The sequence below is a fragment of the Mercenaria mercenaria genome, chromosome 2, assembly GCF_021730395.1.
Source record: "Mercenaria mercenaria strain notata chromosome 2, MADL_Memer_1, whole genome shotgun sequence".
NCBI lineage: Eukaryota > Metazoa > Mollusca > Bivalvia > Venerida > Veneridae > Mercenaria > Mercenaria mercenaria.
This window is the reverse complement of record NC_069362.1, coordinates 23,461,191-23,481,588: the sequence shown is the minus strand read 5'-3', so window position 1 is coordinate 23,481,588 and position 20,398 is coordinate 23,461,191. Positions and strand designations below refer to the sequence as shown.

The window sequence follows — 20,398 nt, the reverse complement described above, 5'->3', positions numbered from 1 at the left end:
TACATATTCTATGATGGTATCAACATTGTAAGTTCTTCTCCCAAATTTGTGCAAATGGGGCCACTAATTAATGCTAAACACAGTCAGTACAATTCATGATTCAGTGTGTCAAACATATATTCAGTGTTAAACAGTCGAGGTCAGGTGTGCAACTTAGCACCACAGTGGCCCTCTTGTATACTTTACCCCTGCAAACCTGTGTTGAACTATTGGCTAGTTAATAGCACAGACTGGACTGGCTTTTTATATTAATCATGTAATAATACTTCTATACTCCTAACGTTGTGTATAAAGTCATGTATAAATGATTTGGTTGATTGACTGTGTAAATGCAGGTCTCGTACAGAAGAAATGGTCACAATGAGATAGATGAGCCAATGTTTACACAGCCACTTATGTACAAGCAGATTGCTAAAACCCCAACTGTGTTAGCTCAGTTCTCTGAGAAGTTGATGGCAAGTGGCACAGTTACTCAACAAGAATATGAGGTTTGTGGAAACAAAGCTGTATATATTTATATCATAAGCAATAAACTTTGTCTATGAGACAATCCTTGATGATATTTGTTTAATGTAAGTAGCAGACTTCAATAATCTTAGGTATGTAGATTTAATTATGATTTACTTTGAAAGCGGATGTTTTAAAATAGGAGTCATTTCTGGTATATGTAACAGGAGAATTTTAATTGTTATTCTTGTGAGAAAGCCTTGTTTACTCAGTGGTTGTTAAGTTGTCTTGCATTTCTGAAATGCTAGTGGTATTATCCGCTTCATCTATGGGTTATGTCTGCAGATTATGAAAAGTAGTTTCGAAATGGGATTTTATTTGTCTGACTTTGTTTTTGTCGAGCCCGCTTGCGGATGCGATGACATAGTTGTCCAAGTGGCTGTTCGATGTATGTGCATCCGTCTGTCTGGATTTGTTTGTCCGGACCATAACTTTGACATGCATGGAGCAATCTTGTTTATATTTGGCATGAATGTTAACCTCAGTGAGACAGAGTGTCGTGTGCAAACCCGAAGTTCCTATCTCAAAGGACAAGGTCACAGTTGGAGGTCAAAGGTCATGTCAGATCTTATCTGGCCGGTAAATTTGACATGCATTGAGGAATCTTGTTTATATTTTGCATGAATGTTTAACTCAATGAGACTGACTCTATCTCAAAGGTCAAGGTCACAGTTATTGGTCAAAGGGCGGGCTCAACATGTTGCCCGTGGGCATCTAGTTTGTCTTATCGATCATTTTATTGCTCTTTAAGAATATCTTTAAATAGTTCTTGTTTATTGCTTGCATTGAAGTAAGTTACTTAAATTTTAGTTTATCAATTACAACCTTCTTTAAGAAGTTTAATCTGTTTTGATTGTGTTTTAATTCTTAAAATCAGGAGACCTTTGCTGCCAAGAGGGTTTAAGCTGCTGACAGAAAATCACTTTCACCTAGGCCACCTTGTGGAAAGTAAAGCCTTCTACCAAGGTGTGCGACATGCATGAAATAATGCCCATAGAGGCAACTGGGGTTTTCCTCCACCATTTAATCTGGAAAATATGCATTTTGACCTGAATTGCGTTGTTGTTACATAAAACCCAATCCACAAGCAACAACAAAATAGTTCTTAAAATCATTTTGTGATTTGGTATGAATATAGGAAGAGGTGAACAAGTATGACAAGATCTGTGAGGAAGCATACATGCTGGCAAAGAAGGAAATCTCTGTCTCAAATAAGGACTGGCTGGACTCACCTTGGGAAGGTTTCTTTGACAACCGTGAAGCTATGGTGCTACCTAAGACTGGAGTCAAAGAGGAGATACTGAATCATGTGGGAACTGTATTCAGCTCTCCGCCACCTGGGGACTTCGTTATACATGGAGGTAAGAAAACAGCAGTTAGGGAGGTTTTCAGTGGTTAAAGTGCATTCTAGCATGAAACTGCTGTTATTGTCGTTTTCAAATGGTGTTTTTAACAGGTGAGTTCAGGTGTGTTAGCAAGGATATCACATGTTATTAACATAACTTTTTAGCTTGACTATTTGAAGAATGAATAGAGCTAACGCACTTTCCCATTTGTCGGTTTTAGCATCCAGATTTGGTTAAAACTTTTTGTATGTAAGCTGGTATTTCTGTAACCACTGGTGGGAATGGATTTAAGCAGCACACACTTATTTTGATGAACTGACTTGCATTGCACAGGTTCCATAACTCAGTTTTGCTTTTTTACAAAATTATACCCTTTTTTCCACTCAACAATTTTTAGTAAAGTTTCTGTTGTAAGATGTATGAGAGTGGATGGAAACTTCACAAACTTGTTCACTGTGATGATATGATATGCAGTGCACAGGTTCCATAACTCTTAATTTGCTTTTTTACCAGGAGTCCCTTTTTCAACTTAGCAATTTTTTGTTTAGTTTTTGTATGTAAGCTGGTGTCCCAGTACCCACTAATGGGAATAGATTGAAACTTCACACACTCAGTCTTGTTCTCTGTGATGAGCATGCGTGTATTTTTCAGGTTCTAACTCTGTTCAGCATTTTTACAAAATTATGCCCCTTTTTCAACTTTTATATTAAATCAGTTAACTCTCTTTAATGACAAGGTAGTGGAGTGTTGCTGTCATCTGACAGCTCTTGTTGGCTCACCTGAGCACAAAGTGCACTACTGTGATCATTCACCATCCATTGTCCACACTTTTCTTCAAACAACATCGCCTCGGAAATAGTTTGACAGAAATTGATGAAATGTAGTTTCATTTCTTGGTGACCCTATACTAAAATTTTTCAAAAAAAAATACAGATTCATCAAAAACATGGTAGCTTAGTGGTGTTGTAAATTTTTGTTATACGTTATAGTTGTCACTGTATAGAACTTGAATATTAAAACAGGGAGAAAGTATGTAGGTGGCTGCGTAGCTTAGTCAGTAGAGCATCTGAACGGTATTCCCAGGCCCCGGGTTCGAGTCCTAGTCTGGCTGCACATTTTTCTCACCCTGTGGCATAGTAGAAACTTTAAAACACTTCTGGTAAGAAATGACTGATATAAAACAATATAATAAATTGTTAATGTACAAGATAAATCACAGTTTCACTTGTACTGTATACAGAATTTGTTCATTAAGGCCCTTAGAGGTAGCATGTGGCTGCCATTCAAAGGCAGCAAGTTTGATCCAGAGGGCAGGTGAATATTCTGCTGTTTTGATCTGGGGAAAAGACATTGTCGCCAAAATCATTGGTCTCTTCCTCAGATTCATGTTAGGAAGCTGTTGGTTATTTGCAGGAAACTTGGTAATATTGAAAAAGAATCAGTGAACACTGGTATGGTATATATTAATTTAAATACTATTGCAAAATCAAAAGAGCCATCAAAGGAAAACTTTAAATTCATAGCGTACTTGAGTTTCATGAAAATTTCAGGTTTGAAGAGAATCTTAAAGAGTCACATGCAGATGATTAATGAGAGAACTGCAGATTGGGCTCTTGGTGAGGCCCTTGCTTTTGGTTCATTGTTAAAAGAGGGCATACATGTACGTCTTAGTGGACAGGATGTAGAGAGAGGCACTTTCAGGTAAGAATAGATAAACGATTTAAAAGTTTGGAGATTACAGAGAAAGTGTTACTTATAAATAACCTAAAATATCTTTATTTTGAGTAATTGATGGAGAAATGAGAACCCTGTCTCATAAAGTGCTTGGAGATCTTCACCAAATTACCGGTATGTTTAAAAAATCCTCACATGAGTCACTTTCAGTCTATTCAGTGGATTGACTCATAACCCGAGCTGTATATATGCTACTTTTGCCATCTTGTTTCATGAAACTTACAGAAAGCTTTTCTATAACAACATGAAATGATGAACATATACTAAATGTTCATCTGAAAGAAATCAATAGTTTTCTTTTTCAGCCATCGTCACCATGTGTTACATAATCAAGTTGTAGACAAGGACACACACGTGTGCTTGAATCACTTGTACAAAGGCCAGGCACCCTATACAGTAGTGAACAGCTCCCTGTCCGAATATGGTGTGTTAGGTAAGTAAGTTTAGTTCACTTTTACTCAACTTAACATTGTAATAATTAATACAATGCTTAGTGTGAATAAATGCTGATGTTTAACTTCTTCCCACTCTGTTGACATTCAAGTGAATATTTTTGATAGTAGAATGTGTATTATATCAGATAGAAATTTCAAAGAGAGAAAACAAGATATCATCAAGACATTTGCTTTAAATGAATTGACATTGTCAAATGAAATTGAATAAACATACTTCATGTGTTGTTTTCTCTGTGTCAGTTTATTGAAAAATGAAAGGTTTTCTTTTTGAAGTTTATGTGAAATGAACAACAGAAAGTGATCGGCAAATTCTGGTTAATTTGCCGGTCATATTCTGTTGTTCGTTTGGCAAGAACTAAAAAAAAAATCTACATGGTATTTTCTTTCTGTCTATGAACAAGTTCTTTTTGTACGCCTGAAGGGACGTATTATGTTATACCCCCGGTGTCCGTTCGTCCATTAGCAATTTCGTGTCCGTTCTGTAAGTCTTTGACCCCTTGAAAGATTTCAAAGAAACTTGACACAGATGTTCACCACATCGGGACTACGAACTGACTACACTCAAAACAGCAGCACATAAAGTGACATTATTGTAATTTAAGCTCCTCTCCTTGTATGATTCATGCAAAATGAACATCATTTTTCCTGGAACAAATAGGAAGAATGTAAATATAGTCAGTTATGTAGCACTGTTGATGAAATGGAATGTCAGAGTAAATAGGTTCACAGAACGTTTATGTAACTGACAACTTTTGAAAGAATTTGAAAACAGAATAATAAGTTTTAGATGATGTTGTACAATTTCAGGATTTGAGTTAGGGTATGCATTGACCAACCCCAATTCTCTGATTCTGTGGGAGGCACAGTTTGGAGACTTTGCTAACACAGCACAATGTGTTATAGACCAGTTTATCAGTAGTGGACAAGCCAAGTGGGTCCGGCAGAATGGAATTGTTCTTCTTCTTCCCCATGGTTACGAGGGAATGGTATGTATTTCTTTTTTAGCTCACCTGTCACAAAGTGACAAGGTGAGCTTTTGTGATCGCGCAGCGTCCGTCGTCCGTGTGTCCGTGCGTAAACTTTTTGCTTGTGACCACTCTAGAGGTCACATTTTTCATGGGATTTTTATGAAAGTTGGTCAGAATGTTCACCTTGATGATATCTAGGTCAAGTTTGAAACTGGGTCATGTGCGGTCAAAAACTAGGTCAGTAGGTCTAAAAATAGAAAAACCTTGTGACCTCTCTAGAGGCCAGATTTTTCAATGGATCTTCATGAAAATTGATCAGAATGTTCATCTTGATTGTATCTAGGTCAAGTTCGAAACTGGGTCAACTGCGGTCAAAAACTAGGTCAGTAGGTCAAATAATAGTAAATCCTTATGACCTCTCTAGAGGTCATATTTTTCATGGGATCTGCATGAAAATTAGTCAGAATGTTCATCTTGATGATATCTAGGTCAAGTTTAAAACTGGGTCACGTCCGGTCCAAAACTAGGTCAGTAGGTCAAATATTAGAAAAACCTTGTGACCTCTGTAGAGGCCGTATTTTTCATGGGATCTGCATGAAAATTGGTCAGGATGTTTATCTTCATGATATCTAGGTCAAGTTTGGAACTGGGTCGACTGCGGTCAAAAACTAGGTCAGTAGGTCAAATAATAGAAAATCCTTGTTACCTCTCTAGAGGTCATATTTTTCATGGGATCTGCATGAAATGAAAATTGGTCAGAATGTTCATCTGGATGATATCTAAGTCAAGTTCGAAACTGGGTTACGTGCCTTAAAAAACTAGGTCACTAGGTCAAATAATAGAAAAACCTTGTGACCTCTGTAGAGGCCATATATTTCATGGGATCTGCATGAAAATTGGTCAGAATGTTCACCTTGGTGATATATAGGTCAAGTTCGAAACTGGGTCAACTGCGTTCCAAAACTAGTTCAGTAGGTCTAAAAATAGAAAATCCTTGTGACCTCCCTAGAGGCCATATTTTTCAATGGATCTTCATGAAAATTGGTGAGAATGTTCACCTTGATGATATCTAGGTCAATTTTGAAACTGGGTCACGTGCGGTCAAAAACTAGGTCAGTAGGTCAAATAATAGAAATACCTTGTGACCTCTCTAGAGGTCATATTTTTCATGGGATCTGCATGAAAATTGGTCAGAATGTTCATCTGGATGATATCTTAGTCAAGTTCGAAACTGGATTACGTGCAATCAAAAACTAGGTCAGTAGGTCAGATAATAGAAAAACCTTGTGACCTCTGTAGAGGCCAGATTTTTCATGGGATCTGCATGAAAATTGGTCAGAATGTTCATCTTGATAATATCTAGGTAAAGATTGAAACTGGGTCACATGTTTTCAAAAACTAGGTCAGTAGGTCAAATAATAGAAAAAACTTGTGACCTCTCTAGAGGCCATATTTTTCATGGGATCTTTATGAAAGTTGGTCTGAATGTTCATCTTGATGATATCAAGGTCAAGTTTGAAACTGGGTCAACTGCGGTCAAAAACTAGGTCACTATTTTTCAATGGATCTTCATGAAAATTGGTGAGAATGTTCACCTTGATGATATCTAGGTCAAATACAAAACTGGGTCATATGCCTTCAAAAACTAGTTCATTATTTCAAATAATAGAAAAACCTTGTGACCTCTCTATAGGCCATATTTTTCAATGGATCTTCACGAAAATTGGTCAGAATTTTTATCTTGATGATATCTAGGTCAAGTTCAGAACTAGTTCACATGAGCTCTAAAACTAGGTCACTATGTCAAATAATAGAAAAAATGACGTCATACCCAGTTCATGTGGGTACAGGTGAGCGATTCAGGACCATCATGGTCCTCTTGTATAACAGATTTGTTTGTTGTGAGTTAATTTTGTGTTGAAGTAACTTACAGGTAAAACTAAAAAAAACTCAAAATCCTAAAACATTATATATTTGGCTGCCAATTTTTTTGAGGCACTGCCGCAAGTCCTGGTTTGTCTTGAGTAGTTACACATCCGAATTTGGTTATGGAGATGTTTTCATTTATATTGTAAATCTGTCTGCAGCCATATCCATTGTAGCTGGTCTTAGATTGTCACAGCTAGGCCGTCAGCAGTTTGGAAATTGTTGTGCCAAAAGTCTTGAGTGGTCTTCAGTAGTCTGTGGGAGTCTCCTTTTTTCTAACAGTTGCACAACTATTGAAGCAACCAGTTTGGACTAGTTGTAACCAGTTGCATAACCAGTAGGTAGACTTTGGGGATAGTACATGTCCCTTGTAGTCTTGCAGCCAGTTGCTCTATCAGTGGAGACAGGTCAAATTGAGTGACTGCTAGGCTGACACCGCAGACAAAAGCTGACAACCAGAGAAAGATTACACTTGGTTGACAAACATAGTTATGGGTAATTGCAGCTCAAATGTGACTGAGGCATCGGATATATCTCAGAATATTCTTGGCATTTTAATTGTAAAATTGTTTGAAGATTTAAAAAAATGATCTGGCAAGGGAAATTTTTCATAAGCTGAAATAAATTTGTTTTATGAACAGCAGAACATCTTGAAATCTTTGAATTTGTTGAAAATAGAATGAGATAGGTTATTTATCTTGTTTTTCTATTAGGCTTACATGCAATTCAGAAATTTTAGAGGTATGTATGTTTACCTTACAGGGTCCAGAGCATTCGAGTGCACGACTGGAACGGTTCTTGCAAATGAGTAATGATGACCCTGACCATTTTCCGGTAAGTGTCTGGTACATGTTTACACATTTTTATACTTTGTGTCCACAGACAGGTTCATAGGAAATTAAACATTGTTTATACAATGACTTAACAATATCTTTTCATTTGTGTTGAACAAAACTGGCATTTTGTCAGCTAGAACCTTTGTATGAGAAGGAAAACTGCTGACATTTATTTTTAGAAAAAAACAACCCCTAACCCCCCAAAAAAACATTTGTATTTCAGTTGTTTAATCCACAAGAATACTGTATAAAAGTATTAAGTGACTGTTATTTAGATGGTACAAAGGCTTCAGATCTGCCAGTTGTAAACAGATTTTTATGAAAATATAAAAGAAATAAACCTCTGACCTCCCTTAAAAACCAGCTCCAAATACTTCATAAAGCAGTATTGTCAGGCAGGTAAGTTGTTTGCAGTTGCTATGGGAACATTTTAACATCTTCCACAGTATTTAGCTTGACTATTGGAAAAAGAAAGATAGTTATTGTACTCAATCAGGTGTTTGCATCACTGTTGCATTCAGATTAAAGTTTTATGGCAAGCTTCTCAATTTCACTATATTTTCTTAACTACACTCCCTCCCTTTACACCCCCCCCCCACCCCCCCCCCTCTTTTACTGTCCTCGAGCCATTTTCTTTACATTCTCCTCACTAACTTAATATGGCGTTTTTAAGTTTCCCTCATTTCCTCCAACTCTCCCTGACATTTTCCAACCACTACCAATTTAAAAAAAAATTTTTTTACACATACTCTATATCTCATATTGTTTCTTACTATCCTTTGTATTCCCCCACGATCCCCACATTATTGTTTCTGAGTACACCTCCAAGGGGCTTCCGAGGTCGCTGACTTCAAATCACTTGCCCCTCACCGATGTAGATTCAGGCCTCATGTAAAGAAGCCATCCAGCTGGGTTATGGAAGGTCGGTGGTTCTACTCAGGTGCCCGCTGTTGGTGGAATACATGATGAAGCACCTGGGGTCTTCACCATCAAAGCTGGAAAGTCACCATATGACTATAATTGTGTTGCTGCGAAATTAAACCCAACAAAAACAAAGAAAGTACACCTCCATGTCTACATTGCAACCCCTTCCCTGTACACATTTGAAAAGAAAACTAAAATAGTCCAATTTTTTGCTTTCATTCAGTTTTTCTGTCATTTTCACCTCCCTATTGCAAACATCTTTGAATAGTCCATGGCACTGTCCTTCCAGCAGCCCTTGCTGTTCTCTAAATAGAAACTCTGTTTACCATTTGAGGAATGCCCATACCTATTTGCAAAGGATGTTTTTACATTATTATTGTCACTTGAAGGAGTCTCAAATACGTCATTATTTTACTTATAACATATTTTAAAAGATGGTACATATATTTGTTACCTATTGTTAGATGCTGTCAGATTGCAAAAAGGTAATACGCTACAATGAGATAGGGGTTCTTCTATACACATAAAATGATGCTTATATCTGCATATACACATGGACTGCTAAACTAAATCTTTCATGCTTAAAACAGCTTTAATGCCTCAGCATATAGCTGCGGCCATGGCTGTATATTTCTGTATGTATGTTAGTTTCTTCTTTAAAACATAACATTTAAAAAAGACATGCGATGATATGATGTGTGAGTCCAGACTAGTTAACTGTGCAAATTTCTCTTGCTCAAATTCTGCAATGGTGTATAGCAAGAAATTAAATACTAGCATTATATAACCGCAAAATGTTGTAATATTAGTAGCATACTTATTGTCGCAGACCTACTGCTAAATGGGTAGTATTTATGCTGTGCTGCATGTTTAATGTGTCTAGTACATCCTGACAGTGATACTTACCTCCCTTGATTTTATTGTCTGGTTCACTAAGTCAGTGTTAAAGGACTTTGGTGTAGCAGTTGTATGATTGTGATATTTGCATTATACCTATGCGATAGAAAGTTTTGCACTATTTTTGATGTGCCCTTTTAGTTCCTTCAACCTAAGACTGTTCAGAGATTTATGTATGCTTTAAAAGGGTTTAAAAAGAGGAGAGAGAAAAGAGTTAGAACAACTGTGTGTAATAGAATTGGTCTGCTTTGACCATCATTTATTTTTAGCTCACCTGTCACAAAGTGACAAGGTGAGCTTTTGTGATCGCGTGGCGTCCGTCGTGCTTGCGTGCGTAAACTTTTGCTTGTGACCACTCTGGAGGTCACATTTTTCATGGGATCTTTATGAAAATGGGTCAGAATGTTCATCTTGGTAAATTCTAGGTCAAGTTCGAAACTGGGTCACGTGCGGTCAAAAACTAGGTCAGTAGGTCTAAAAATAGAAAAACCTTGTGACCTCTCTAGAGGCCATATTTTTTATGAGATCTTCATGAAAATTGGTAAGAATGTTCACCTTGATGATATCTAGGTCAGGTTCGAAACTGGGTCACGTGGGGTCAAAAACTAGGTCAGTAGGTCTAAAAATAGAAAAACCTTGTGACCTCTCTAGAGGCCATATTTTTCATGAGATCTTCATGAATGTTGGTCAGAATGTTTACCTTGATGATATCTAGGTCAAGTTCGAAACTGGGTCACGTGGGGTCAAAAACTAGGTCAGTAGGTCTAAAAATAGAAAAACCTTGTGACCTCTCTAGAGGCCATATTTCTCAATGGATCTTCATGAAAGTTGGTCAGAATGTTCACCTTGATGATATCTAGGTCGAGTTCGAAACTGGGTCACGTTGGGTTAAAACCTAGGTCAGTAGTTCTAAAAATAGAAAAACCTTGTGACCTCTCTAGAAGCCATATTTTTCATGAGATCTTCATGAATATTGGTCAGAATGTTCACCTTGATGATATCTAGGTCAGGTTCGAAACTGGGTCACGTGGGGTCAAAAACTAGGTCAGTAGGTCTAAAAATAGAAAAACCTTGTGACCTCTCTAGAGGCCATATTTCTCAATGGATCTTCATGAAAATTGGTCAGAATGTTCACCTTGACGATATCTAGGTCAAGTTCGAAACTGGGTCATGTGCGGTCAAAAACTAGGTCAGTAGGTCTAAAAATAGAAAAACCTTGTGACCTCTCTAGAGGCCATATTTCTCAAGGGATCTTCATGAAAATTGGTCAGAATGTTTACCTTGATGATATCTAGGTCAAGTTCGAAACTGGGTCACGTGCGGTCAAAAACTAGGTCAGTAGGTCTAAAAATAGAAAAACCTTGTGACCTCTCTAGAGGCCATATTTTTCATGAGATCTTCATGAATATTGGTCAGAATGTTCGCCTTGATGATATCTAGGTCAAGTTCAAAACTGGGTCACGTGGGGTCCAAAACTAGGTCAGTAGGTCTAAAAATAGAAAAACCTTGTGACCTCTCTAGAGGCCATATTTCTCAATGGATCTTCATGAAAATTAGTGAGAATGTTCAGCTTGATGATATCTAGGTCAGGTTCGTAACTGGGTCATGTGTGGTCAAAAACTAGGTCAGTAGGTTGAAAAATAGAAAAACCTTGTGACCTCTCTAGAGGCCATATTTTTCATGAGATCTTCATGAAAATTGGTGAGAATGTTCATCTTGATGATATCTAGGTCATGTTTAAAAGTGGGTCACGTGCCTTCAAAAACTAGGTCATTAGGTCAAATAATAGAAAAACTTTGTGACCTCTCTATAGGCCATATTTTTCAATGGATCTTCATGAAAATTGGTCAGAATTTTTTATCTTGATGATATCTAGGTCACATGTGCTCAAAAACTAGGTCACTATGTCAAATAATAGAAATAACGACGTCATACTCGGTTAAACACTGGGTCATGTGGGGATAGGTGAGCGATTCAGGACCATCATGGTCCTCTTGTTTATATGTTGTGATATCCCTGCTTAGCTCTAGCACTTAGCATTGTGATTGATTTGAAGCAATTCTGCCTATTGTTTGAACTATACATACTTATTCAAAACATTACAGTAAACACTTAGATGCTGTTTTGATATTGCAATTTGCTGGATAAAATAATATACTAAGGGCTAGATAACGTTTCAGAAATATGACAATACTGGAAGTAACAAGGTAAAAACTGATACATAGTTGCTTTAATCCTTTATTGCATGAGATATTTTCCCAACTGTGTTATGGGTACCAACTTTCTGTTACACAGTTATAAGAGCCTTCTACTTTTCCAGGCTTTACGGCTTCAAGAAATGTTAGAAATTTGACATGTTGAAGCTTTTTGTCTTTTCTTTTTCAGGTTTGTTTACTAGAATTCTTTATACTTGAATATTTGATTGATATGGTACATTAATCATTTACCTTGAGGAAATGCTTCTCTACTGAATGTTTTACTTTGTTAGATGCTGCTTTTGTACCACAGGAGTCCTGCTTATACTTCATGACCATCTCCTTGCCTTACACCTAATTATCAGGAAAATTCTTTCCAAAACTGAAGTAAAAATGACTAGAAAGAAAATAGGAGTTAAATAGTTCTGAGTGAAATGCCAGTCAGTAGTGGTGTGATACCCTAAAAGAGATGCGCTGCCTTTCTTTTGCACATTAAACTCCTATTTCAGTTTCAATCTGCAAAGCAGCTTTGCCATCACAAGAACTTAAACTTGAAGAGTCTTATTTCCAGCAGGATGTGTTAAAGCAGTGAACAAGTTTGATTAAAGCACTGTTCTTGTCTACACACAATACACTGAACTAGAAAAGTAAGGACCCATTTGCTTTGAACTTCTTTTGATTATGCAATTTAAGCATATTTTTGACCAAATTAATGACCTTATTCCTGAAAGTGGTATCAGTTAGTGGCTGTAGTGATAGGGAAGTTAACATAGTGCCTAACTAGTGAAACTGATGATCCAGGTTATGATCAAGAAAATAGGTCATATTTTTTTAGTTATTAAATTCTGTTAGGCTTATACACCCATAAGGACAGTAAATGTTATGGTTCAGGTTATGTTAATGATGAAAAGTGAACTATGGAAATGGCATACTGGGTTATTATAACAAACTTTTACCAAACATTTGCATGAAGAAATATGTTACACTTTTTTATCAGATGGAAGATGTTATGTTTTACCTGAACTTTTTAGAGAGTTAAGTAAAGGTGGAAGGTATACTCTAGTTCAGCCTAGGGGGATCATTTGAACAATCTTGGTAGAGGCCCACTATATGATGCTACATACCAAATATCAAAGCCCTAGGCCCTTTTGTTTTTGACAAGAAGATTTTTCAAAGTTTTTCCCTGTATAAGTCTATAGAAACAATGTGACCCCCCAGGACAGGGCCATTTTTTATCCAAGGGGAATAATTTGAGCAATCTTTGTAGAGGCCCACTAGATGATGCTACATACTAAATATCAAAGCCATAGGCCTTATGGTTTTGGACAAGAAGTTTTTTCCATTATAAGTCTATATAAACCATGTGACCCCGGGGCGGGGCCATATTTGACCCTAGGGGGATAATTTGAACAATCTTAGTAGAGGCCCTCTAGATGATGCTACATACCTAATATCAAAGCCCTAGGCCTTGTGGTTTTGGACAAGAAGATTTTTAAAGTTTTTTGTTTCGGTTGCCATGGCAACCAGAGTTCTGAACGGAATTCAATTCTTTGAACAATTTTTAAAAAAGACCATCCAAGGATCATCCCTGTCAAGTTTCATCAAAATTGGTTTGGTGGTTTAGGAGGAGATGTTGTTTTAAGAAAGTGTGGATGGATGGACATACAAACGGATGCCGGATGGTGAGCGATCACAATAGCTCATCCTGAGCGTTTGGCTCAGGTGAGCTAAAATCAGTTAATTGTAACTAAATAATGGATTAGTTTTTAACCAAGACACCAACAGGTATCAGATTTTTTTTTCAGACTTAATAACATTATCATACCATATCATTAGAATTGATAACTGTCTGCAACCAACAACTTTTGCATTTACAATTTGAAAATTTAGCGTTCTAATATTGGAATACTCCTGTTATTTGAATATTTTATCCTGACAAATAGGTTATTCAAATATCAGAAATCCACTGTATATCACATATAAAACATGTATTGATAACAATGTTGCAGCCATGCATCATGATACCCATGCATACACAATTGTGGTGCTGAAGCAGTTATTTTGTGAAGTTGATGAACAAGGTAATGAAGTGTGTGGTGTTGATAAAGAAGGCAATGAAGTTTGTGGTGCTAAAGAAGTTGTTGTGTGAAGTTGATAAAGGAGTAAATGAAGTGCGTAGTGTTCAAGAAGTTATTGTGTGAAGTTGATAAAGAAGGTAATGAAGTGTGTGGTGTTCAAGAAGTTATTGTGTGAAGTTGATAAAGGAAGTAGTGAAGTGTGTGGTGCTTAAGGAGTGATTGTGTGAAGTTGATAAAAGAGGCAATGGAGTGTGTGATGTTCAAGAAGTTATTGTGTGAAGTTGATAAAGGAGGCAATGAAGTGTGTGGTGCTCAAGAAGTTATTGTGTGAAGTTGATAAAGAAGGTAATGAAGTGTGTGGTGTTCAAGAAGTTATTATGTAAAGTTGATAAAGGAGGCAATGAAGTGTGGTGCTCAAGAAGTTATTGTGTGAAGTTGATAAAGGAGGTATTAAAGTGTGTGGTGCTCAAGAAGTTATTGTGCTATGTTAATGAAAAGGGTTATGAAATGTGTGGTGCTCAAGAAGTTACTATGGTAAGCAGCTAGCGACTGTAGTGTTAAATCATTAAGCTTATCAGATTAGTGCAACTGAGTTAAATTATTGAATAAAAATAAACTAGTGAACACAAATCAAAACAAGAAATTGATGACAAGATACTAAAAGTTTTGATTTCATCAGATTACAATGGCAAAGAAGTAGTTAAAATAATAAAATGGGTATCACCTTTTCTTCTGTTGAAATAGAATGAGGAGTAAAGATGATTATTATATACCTGTTTTAGTCATCCTATAAGCAGTTCACCTTTATAGCATGTGATAGTCAAATGCATTTTATACTGGGTACAATATATTCTATATTGGACAACTTTATTTTATTCCAATTCCTATGATAACAAACAATAAAAACCATTGAGTGATAAATATCCACATGCAATTCAACATCAAGAAAAGCTCAACAAATGTTCTTTCTGTTTAAAATTTCATGATTGACTTCTAGATATAGATGGAATCTATGTCTGGTTTTTCATCATAACGACAAACTCAGCATAGAATAATTAGAGTATTTATGTTATACAGTAATAGATATATTTGGACTCATTAATATCTGGAAAAGGTAATGGACTTTCCTGTTGGCGCATCAGGTATGTTTTACAAATGGATACTTGTCAAAGTATATCACTGTATTGTACAGGAAAATGTTAGATACAGTCAAACCTGTGCTACAGACCATTTCCAGTGCCACATTTCTAAGGTCACTGTTTTCTCCTCATGTTCCAGTATTAATATGGAAAATGTGTATGTTAAGAGACCACCTGTCAGCAAAGACCACTTATTTCATTTCCAAAGTGTGGTCTTTAAAGACAGGTTTGACTGTAACCTAATATAACTGCTGTAGGTGTATAATGAAGGTAATGAGATCATACTCATTTGTTTTGTTTTTGGGAGACGCGTTTTGAGTCCAGTGACTTTCCTGAAATGATGATTGTATTACTATTGTAGAAAGAGAGTGAGGACTTTGAGATTCAGCAGCTGCATGAGATCAACTGGTTTGTAGGAAATCTGACAACTCCCGCCAACTACTTCCATGCTCTACGTAGACAGATTGCCTTACCATTCAGAAAACCAGTAAGTGGTTTATGTTACTCTAGTATCTCAACATTGTATTTTAAAACATGTACATCATTTCATAATCTTGAGATGAATTCATTCTTATTTTGCCAAGAATTTTACACTTGATATTTATTTCTGAACTGTAGAATGATAATGAAAGTTAAATGCTTGTTTGAAAGATTTTTGAGGATAGAAAGATTTGAAAGTTGTGTTTCATAAAATTCACTTGTGTGATTTAGACTTTTTAAAAGAAGTAGAAAGTTCGATTTTGAACAGCATAACAATCTTTGATTTTTTCAGCTTGTCCTGGTGACACCAAAGAGTTTGTTACGTTTGCCGGAGGCTAGATCAAACTTTGATGAGATGGTTGAAGGAACAGGTTTTGTCCGGTTGTACCCAGAGACAGGCATGCCCTCTGAGAACCCCGCTGCAGTAAAGAAGTTGATCTTCTGTTCCGGAAAGGTGTACTATGAGCTAGTAAAGGAGAGAGAAAAGTTGGACCTTGTTGACAAAATTGCTATTGCCAGAATTGAACAGGTAGTACAGTCAAAGTTAAACAATAATTCAGTCTGCAGGTTTTTTTCAAGGCTTTCTCAATGTTACAATATTTGGAGAAAAATACACATTGTACTTTTAGAAAAAACAGTATATTTGGCTTAATAAAGGGAGTGGCTAAAATTAGAAAATAATATAAATTCATTATTTAATATTATTTCAAATTAGCGTGTTTTTCTTCAAGATTTTTTGAAGAGATGAATTCAGCAATATATAACAGTGGAGTCATACACATTTTCTTAAAACAGTTGTTTTGGTTGATAATATTTCTGCTAATCAACCTCGAGGTAAGGGATGTGAACATCACTAACGTCAAAACTGCACCTTTTCCGGAACCACCAGTACTGGTACTTTACAGAAGGTGGACTCTGTAGTGATTTGTTTAAGCATCAGATCATCTTTTATAGCTTTGTTTTATTGTAATGTTTCAGATTTCTCCATTTCCATTTGACCTTGTCAAGGCTGAGATATTGAAGTACCCGAAGGCAAGACTAGCCTGGGTACAGGAAGAACACAAGAATATGGGAGCTTGGTTCTATGTAGAACCTCGTATGCGTACAGTGTTGAAGAAAATAGCATCAACTGATATGGCTATGGAAAAAATGGCAAACAAGAAAATAGAGTAAGATAATATTTTATGAGAAGTAACATAAACAATGCTTGGAATTGGATTTTGTACATTCACAAAATCTGGTTTTAAGTTTGAATAGTGTCTCTGCAAGTGTTCAAGTACTTTCATGTTGAACTCTTTTTACAATATGATGGAAGCCATTAAAGCCTAGGACAATGATCTGCTGATTGTTGGAGACATTTTGTTCAAAATAAGTTTTAATAATGAAATAGATGAATATCATTTGATTTGAATAAAAAGAGTTTCCTTTCTAAGATATTTAAAAGTATGCCAGTAATGTCCATGTGATGACAATCTATTCAGATAAATAGTAGAACTGGTATTATGGAATCAATCAAATTTAAGTAAACTATATTGAATTTCATTGCCATTTTTAGTTGTTCAACAAAAAGTACCTCAAATTTGATAAAAAGATAGTACCTCTTTTTACATTCACGACAGTTTCAAGGTTGCAAATGGAGTTGGTCACAGGTAGAAGAGAAAATACAGTAATTGTAGATGTGGTCTAACATTAAGATCATATTTGTGAGAAGCCCGCCCTCTTAGCTCAGTAGGTAGAGCGTTGGTCTATGGATCGCGGGGTCGTGAGTTCGATCCTCGGGCGGGGCTTATGTTCTCCGTGACTATTTGATAAACGACATTGTGTCTGCATAGAACAGGTTTGTACTGGTACAGAATCCAGGAACACTGGTTAGATTAACTGCCCGCCATTACATGACTGAAATACTGTTGAAAAACGGCGTTAAACCCAAAACAAAACATATTTGTGAGAAATACATGAAAATACATCCTGAAAGTATTTGTTATTTGCAGATATATTGGCCGCTACCCATCAGCCGCTACTGCTACAGGAAACAAGAGCAAGCACTTGTGGGAGTTTGCCGAATTCATGAAGCATGCCATGCAGATGAACTAGATTGAAAAAAAAAAACAGACTAGATTTTAACTGAAAGAAGGAAATGGAATCCCTTTAGATTCAATATATGTACATTTTCGTAGACTGAATGGATTCACTTAGTTCAATTTGATATCATCTAAAGCAGAAAGTTTCAGTTGTACATAATATGGACACAAGAAACAGTTTTCACTGAAAAACAGGAAAGTTTTAGCAATTTCGTTAGCTTTCCTATAGAGCAAATTCTTTGATATGGATTGATTTTAATGTTTTTTAGACTTACTACTAAGGGATTTCTTTGCTCATCAAAATGAATACACATCCGAGTGATAATAATAAGTATTGTGACTTCAGGAAGGAAATAATTGTGTCAATTATTTAGTCTTATTGATATTTTTATTGCCTCGTTAACAGTGTTTATTGTTGCTTTGTTGAAATGGCACTGTCATCCAATCTTCTTCTCATTTATAAAATCTGTACATGAATTTGTTGTGTAACATATGGCCATGTAACATTAATGTATTGTCCCAGTTGTAACCGTTATATGTGATCAGAATGATAAAACCGGTTTCATAAGAAAAAAAGACCTCCAAGGGGCTTTTGCCTGTGTTATTGTTAAAGATAGTGTGAGTAGTTACTAGAAAGTGATCAGGGATTTATTGTGTGAGTGAGTATCTGTGAACTTTCTACTGTTTAGAATGCTTCCTTCAAGTTATTTAAAGTTTCTGCTTAAACTGCTTGTATGTTCTGTTCTGTAAGTTATTTTTGCATAATCTGGAGATTTAGAGGTTAGGGTGTAAAAAAATAGATAATATTGAGCCGCGCCATGAGAAAACCAACATAGTGGGTATGCGACCAGCAAGGATCCAGACCAGCCTGCGCATCCGCGCAGTCTGGTCATGATCCATGCTGTTCGCTTTCAAAGCCTATTACAGTTATAGAAACTGTTAGCGAACAGCATGGATCCAGACCAGACTGCGCGGATGCGCAGGCTGGTCTGGATCCATGCTGGTCGCAAACCCACTATGTTGGTTTTCTCATGGCACGGCTCATATTTTATTTTTAGATACTAAAGGCAGTGCCTAATTGTTGTTACTGGACACAAGGTGTTAGATATGATACAGCATTATAGCAGATACATGTAGAGCTTAAAACAAGTATTAAATATTTTAACTGTTTTAAATAAGTGGTATTAAATTGTAGAATATAGTCACATAAATATCTGATAAATATCTAAATGCATTTAGTGGAGTCGGTTCTAGTATTTAATACTAGTGCTATTTTTTTAATTATTATTTCAAGTTATAAAGATCTGACATTTGATATTTCACAAGAATCTTTACATTTTGGACTAAATCATGAAAAGCTTTTTGAATGTTTTTGTAAATATAAAAACTGTTGATAAAATGTGTCATTACTGTATTTGACTTGTTTTGTACACAATATGTGTCTAGATGGCTTATAAGACAGAGCTAATTATTCAAAATTTTAAAATAACTTTCTAGTGGTTTTATTGCTTAAAATACAACTTAATGCGAATTGCATAAAAAGTCCATATACTTATACTGGAAACAGGTGCATGTGTTTTCGTTGGCTGTTTTAGGGCGGCATCTAAAGCATTTTTGGTTGAAGACATATTTACTGTGAAAATTTTAGTTATTTATGGTATTTGAATTAGATTGCTAGATTGTTTAAATAGTGATGGAGAAATCTATTCTAGACATTATTTTAGACAAGATTGTCGAGTAAAGATTTATTTGTTTTGTAGAGTTCTGAGTACTATCGGATCATTTACCTTTATAAATTTTGTACAAGTCAACACACTTTCGTCGCACAAAACTTTTTTCACAAACAGTCTGACATCTATCATTTTATTTATTTCCATAGATTTTAATACTGTTGCTGCACAGCTATTTGTTTTATTCTTTATAGTGTATTTGCTTTATATCACCTAGCCTTTAAAGAGTGCATCACTTTCAAATTTCTGATTTGCGGTGAGACAAATTATGTTGAATTTGCTTTGGATATTTCATACAGGATGTGCTTTGTGCCAAAACACTGTTACGGCTAACACACATTGTTACAGAGAACTGGCAACAATGATATTTAAATTTGAACAAGCAAGAGGTGAAAAATGAAGTGATTATAGAATGTGTTCTTAAAGAGAAAGTTAGCTTGTTGTATGTTGCAAGAGTTTATTTATTATACTGGAGAGTTTGACTGTCTAGATATTAGCTTATCCAGTACTGAAAAACAAACTTTTTAGAATATTAAATTTGACTTGATACGTTTCTGACATGATATATACTTTCAGATGTACCAGTAATTTAAATCTGAATTTCATACAGACTCTTTGATGTACATACACTGATTGCTATTTATTGCAATTTTAGATAAGATAATAAAATTTCTTCCATGTTCTCCTCTTTTTCTCTTCTTTAAAATGCCAATTCTCAGGAAAGATTTTTGTGTTTGTAAAGTGTTGTCAAGAGGGATCTTGATATATCATGCTGTGTGACTGCCATTGACCAAGAACGAGACACCAGTCAGCAAAGTAAACCATTTCCGAGCAGTTTTCCATTCTAGCTATTATTAGTCCCCTACTGGTTGAAAACCAGTTTCGGGGACTATAGGAATCCGCTTTTCCGTCATTTCATCCCTCAGCAATTTCGTGTCCGGTCCATAACTCTGTCATCCATGAAGGGATTTTAATATTACTTGGCAAAAATGTTCCCCATGATAAGATGGCATGTCATGCGCAAAACTCAGGCCACTAGCTCAAAGGTCAAGGTCACAATTGGAGGTCAAAGGTCAACAGGGTTTTTAGCTCTACTTTTCGA

The 20,398-nt window shown here is 36.0% G+C and overlaps 1 protein-coding gene across 7 annotated transcripts in view; it reads left to right on the top strand.

The window, feature by feature from the left end:
* Positions 1 to 19,978, top strand: part of LOC123563511 (2-oxoglutarate dehydrogenase-like, mitochondrial) — a 43,983-nt gene extending 24,005 nt beyond the window's left edge. For 3 of the 7 annotated variants that reach the window (XM_053532597.1, XM_053532569.1, XM_053532563.1), the window contains 12 exons: positions 336 to 488; positions 1,646 to 1,868; positions 3,404 to 3,554; positions 3,893 to 4,020; positions 4,850 to 5,028; positions 7,699 to 7,770; positions 9,161 to 9,181; positions 11,774 to 11,800; positions 15,367 to 15,492; positions 15,778 to 16,014; positions 16,464 to 16,654; positions 17,477 to 19,978. In XM_053532597.1, coding sequence (XP_053388572.1) covers positions 336 to 488; positions 1,646 to 1,868; positions 3,404 to 3,554; positions 3,893 to 4,020; positions 4,850 to 5,028; positions 7,699 to 7,770; positions 9,161 to 9,181; positions 11,774 to 11,800; positions 15,367 to 15,492; positions 15,778 to 16,014; positions 16,464 to 16,654; positions 17,477 to 17,579 — 1,611 coding nt within the window. In that variant the 3' untranslated portion in view covers positions 17,580 to 19,978. The remainder of the gene's footprint in view (positions 1 to 335; positions 489 to 1,645; positions 1,869 to 3,403; positions 3,555 to 3,892; positions 4,021 to 4,849; positions 5,029 to 7,698; positions 7,771 to 9,160; positions 9,182 to 11,773; positions 11,801 to 15,366; positions 15,493 to 15,777; positions 16,015 to 16,463; positions 16,655 to 17,476) is intronic. The other 4 variants (XM_053532605.1, XM_053532591.1, XM_053532575.1 and 1 more) reach the window with 3 other exon arrangements.
* Positions 19,979 to 20,398: the final 420 nt, after the last annotated feature.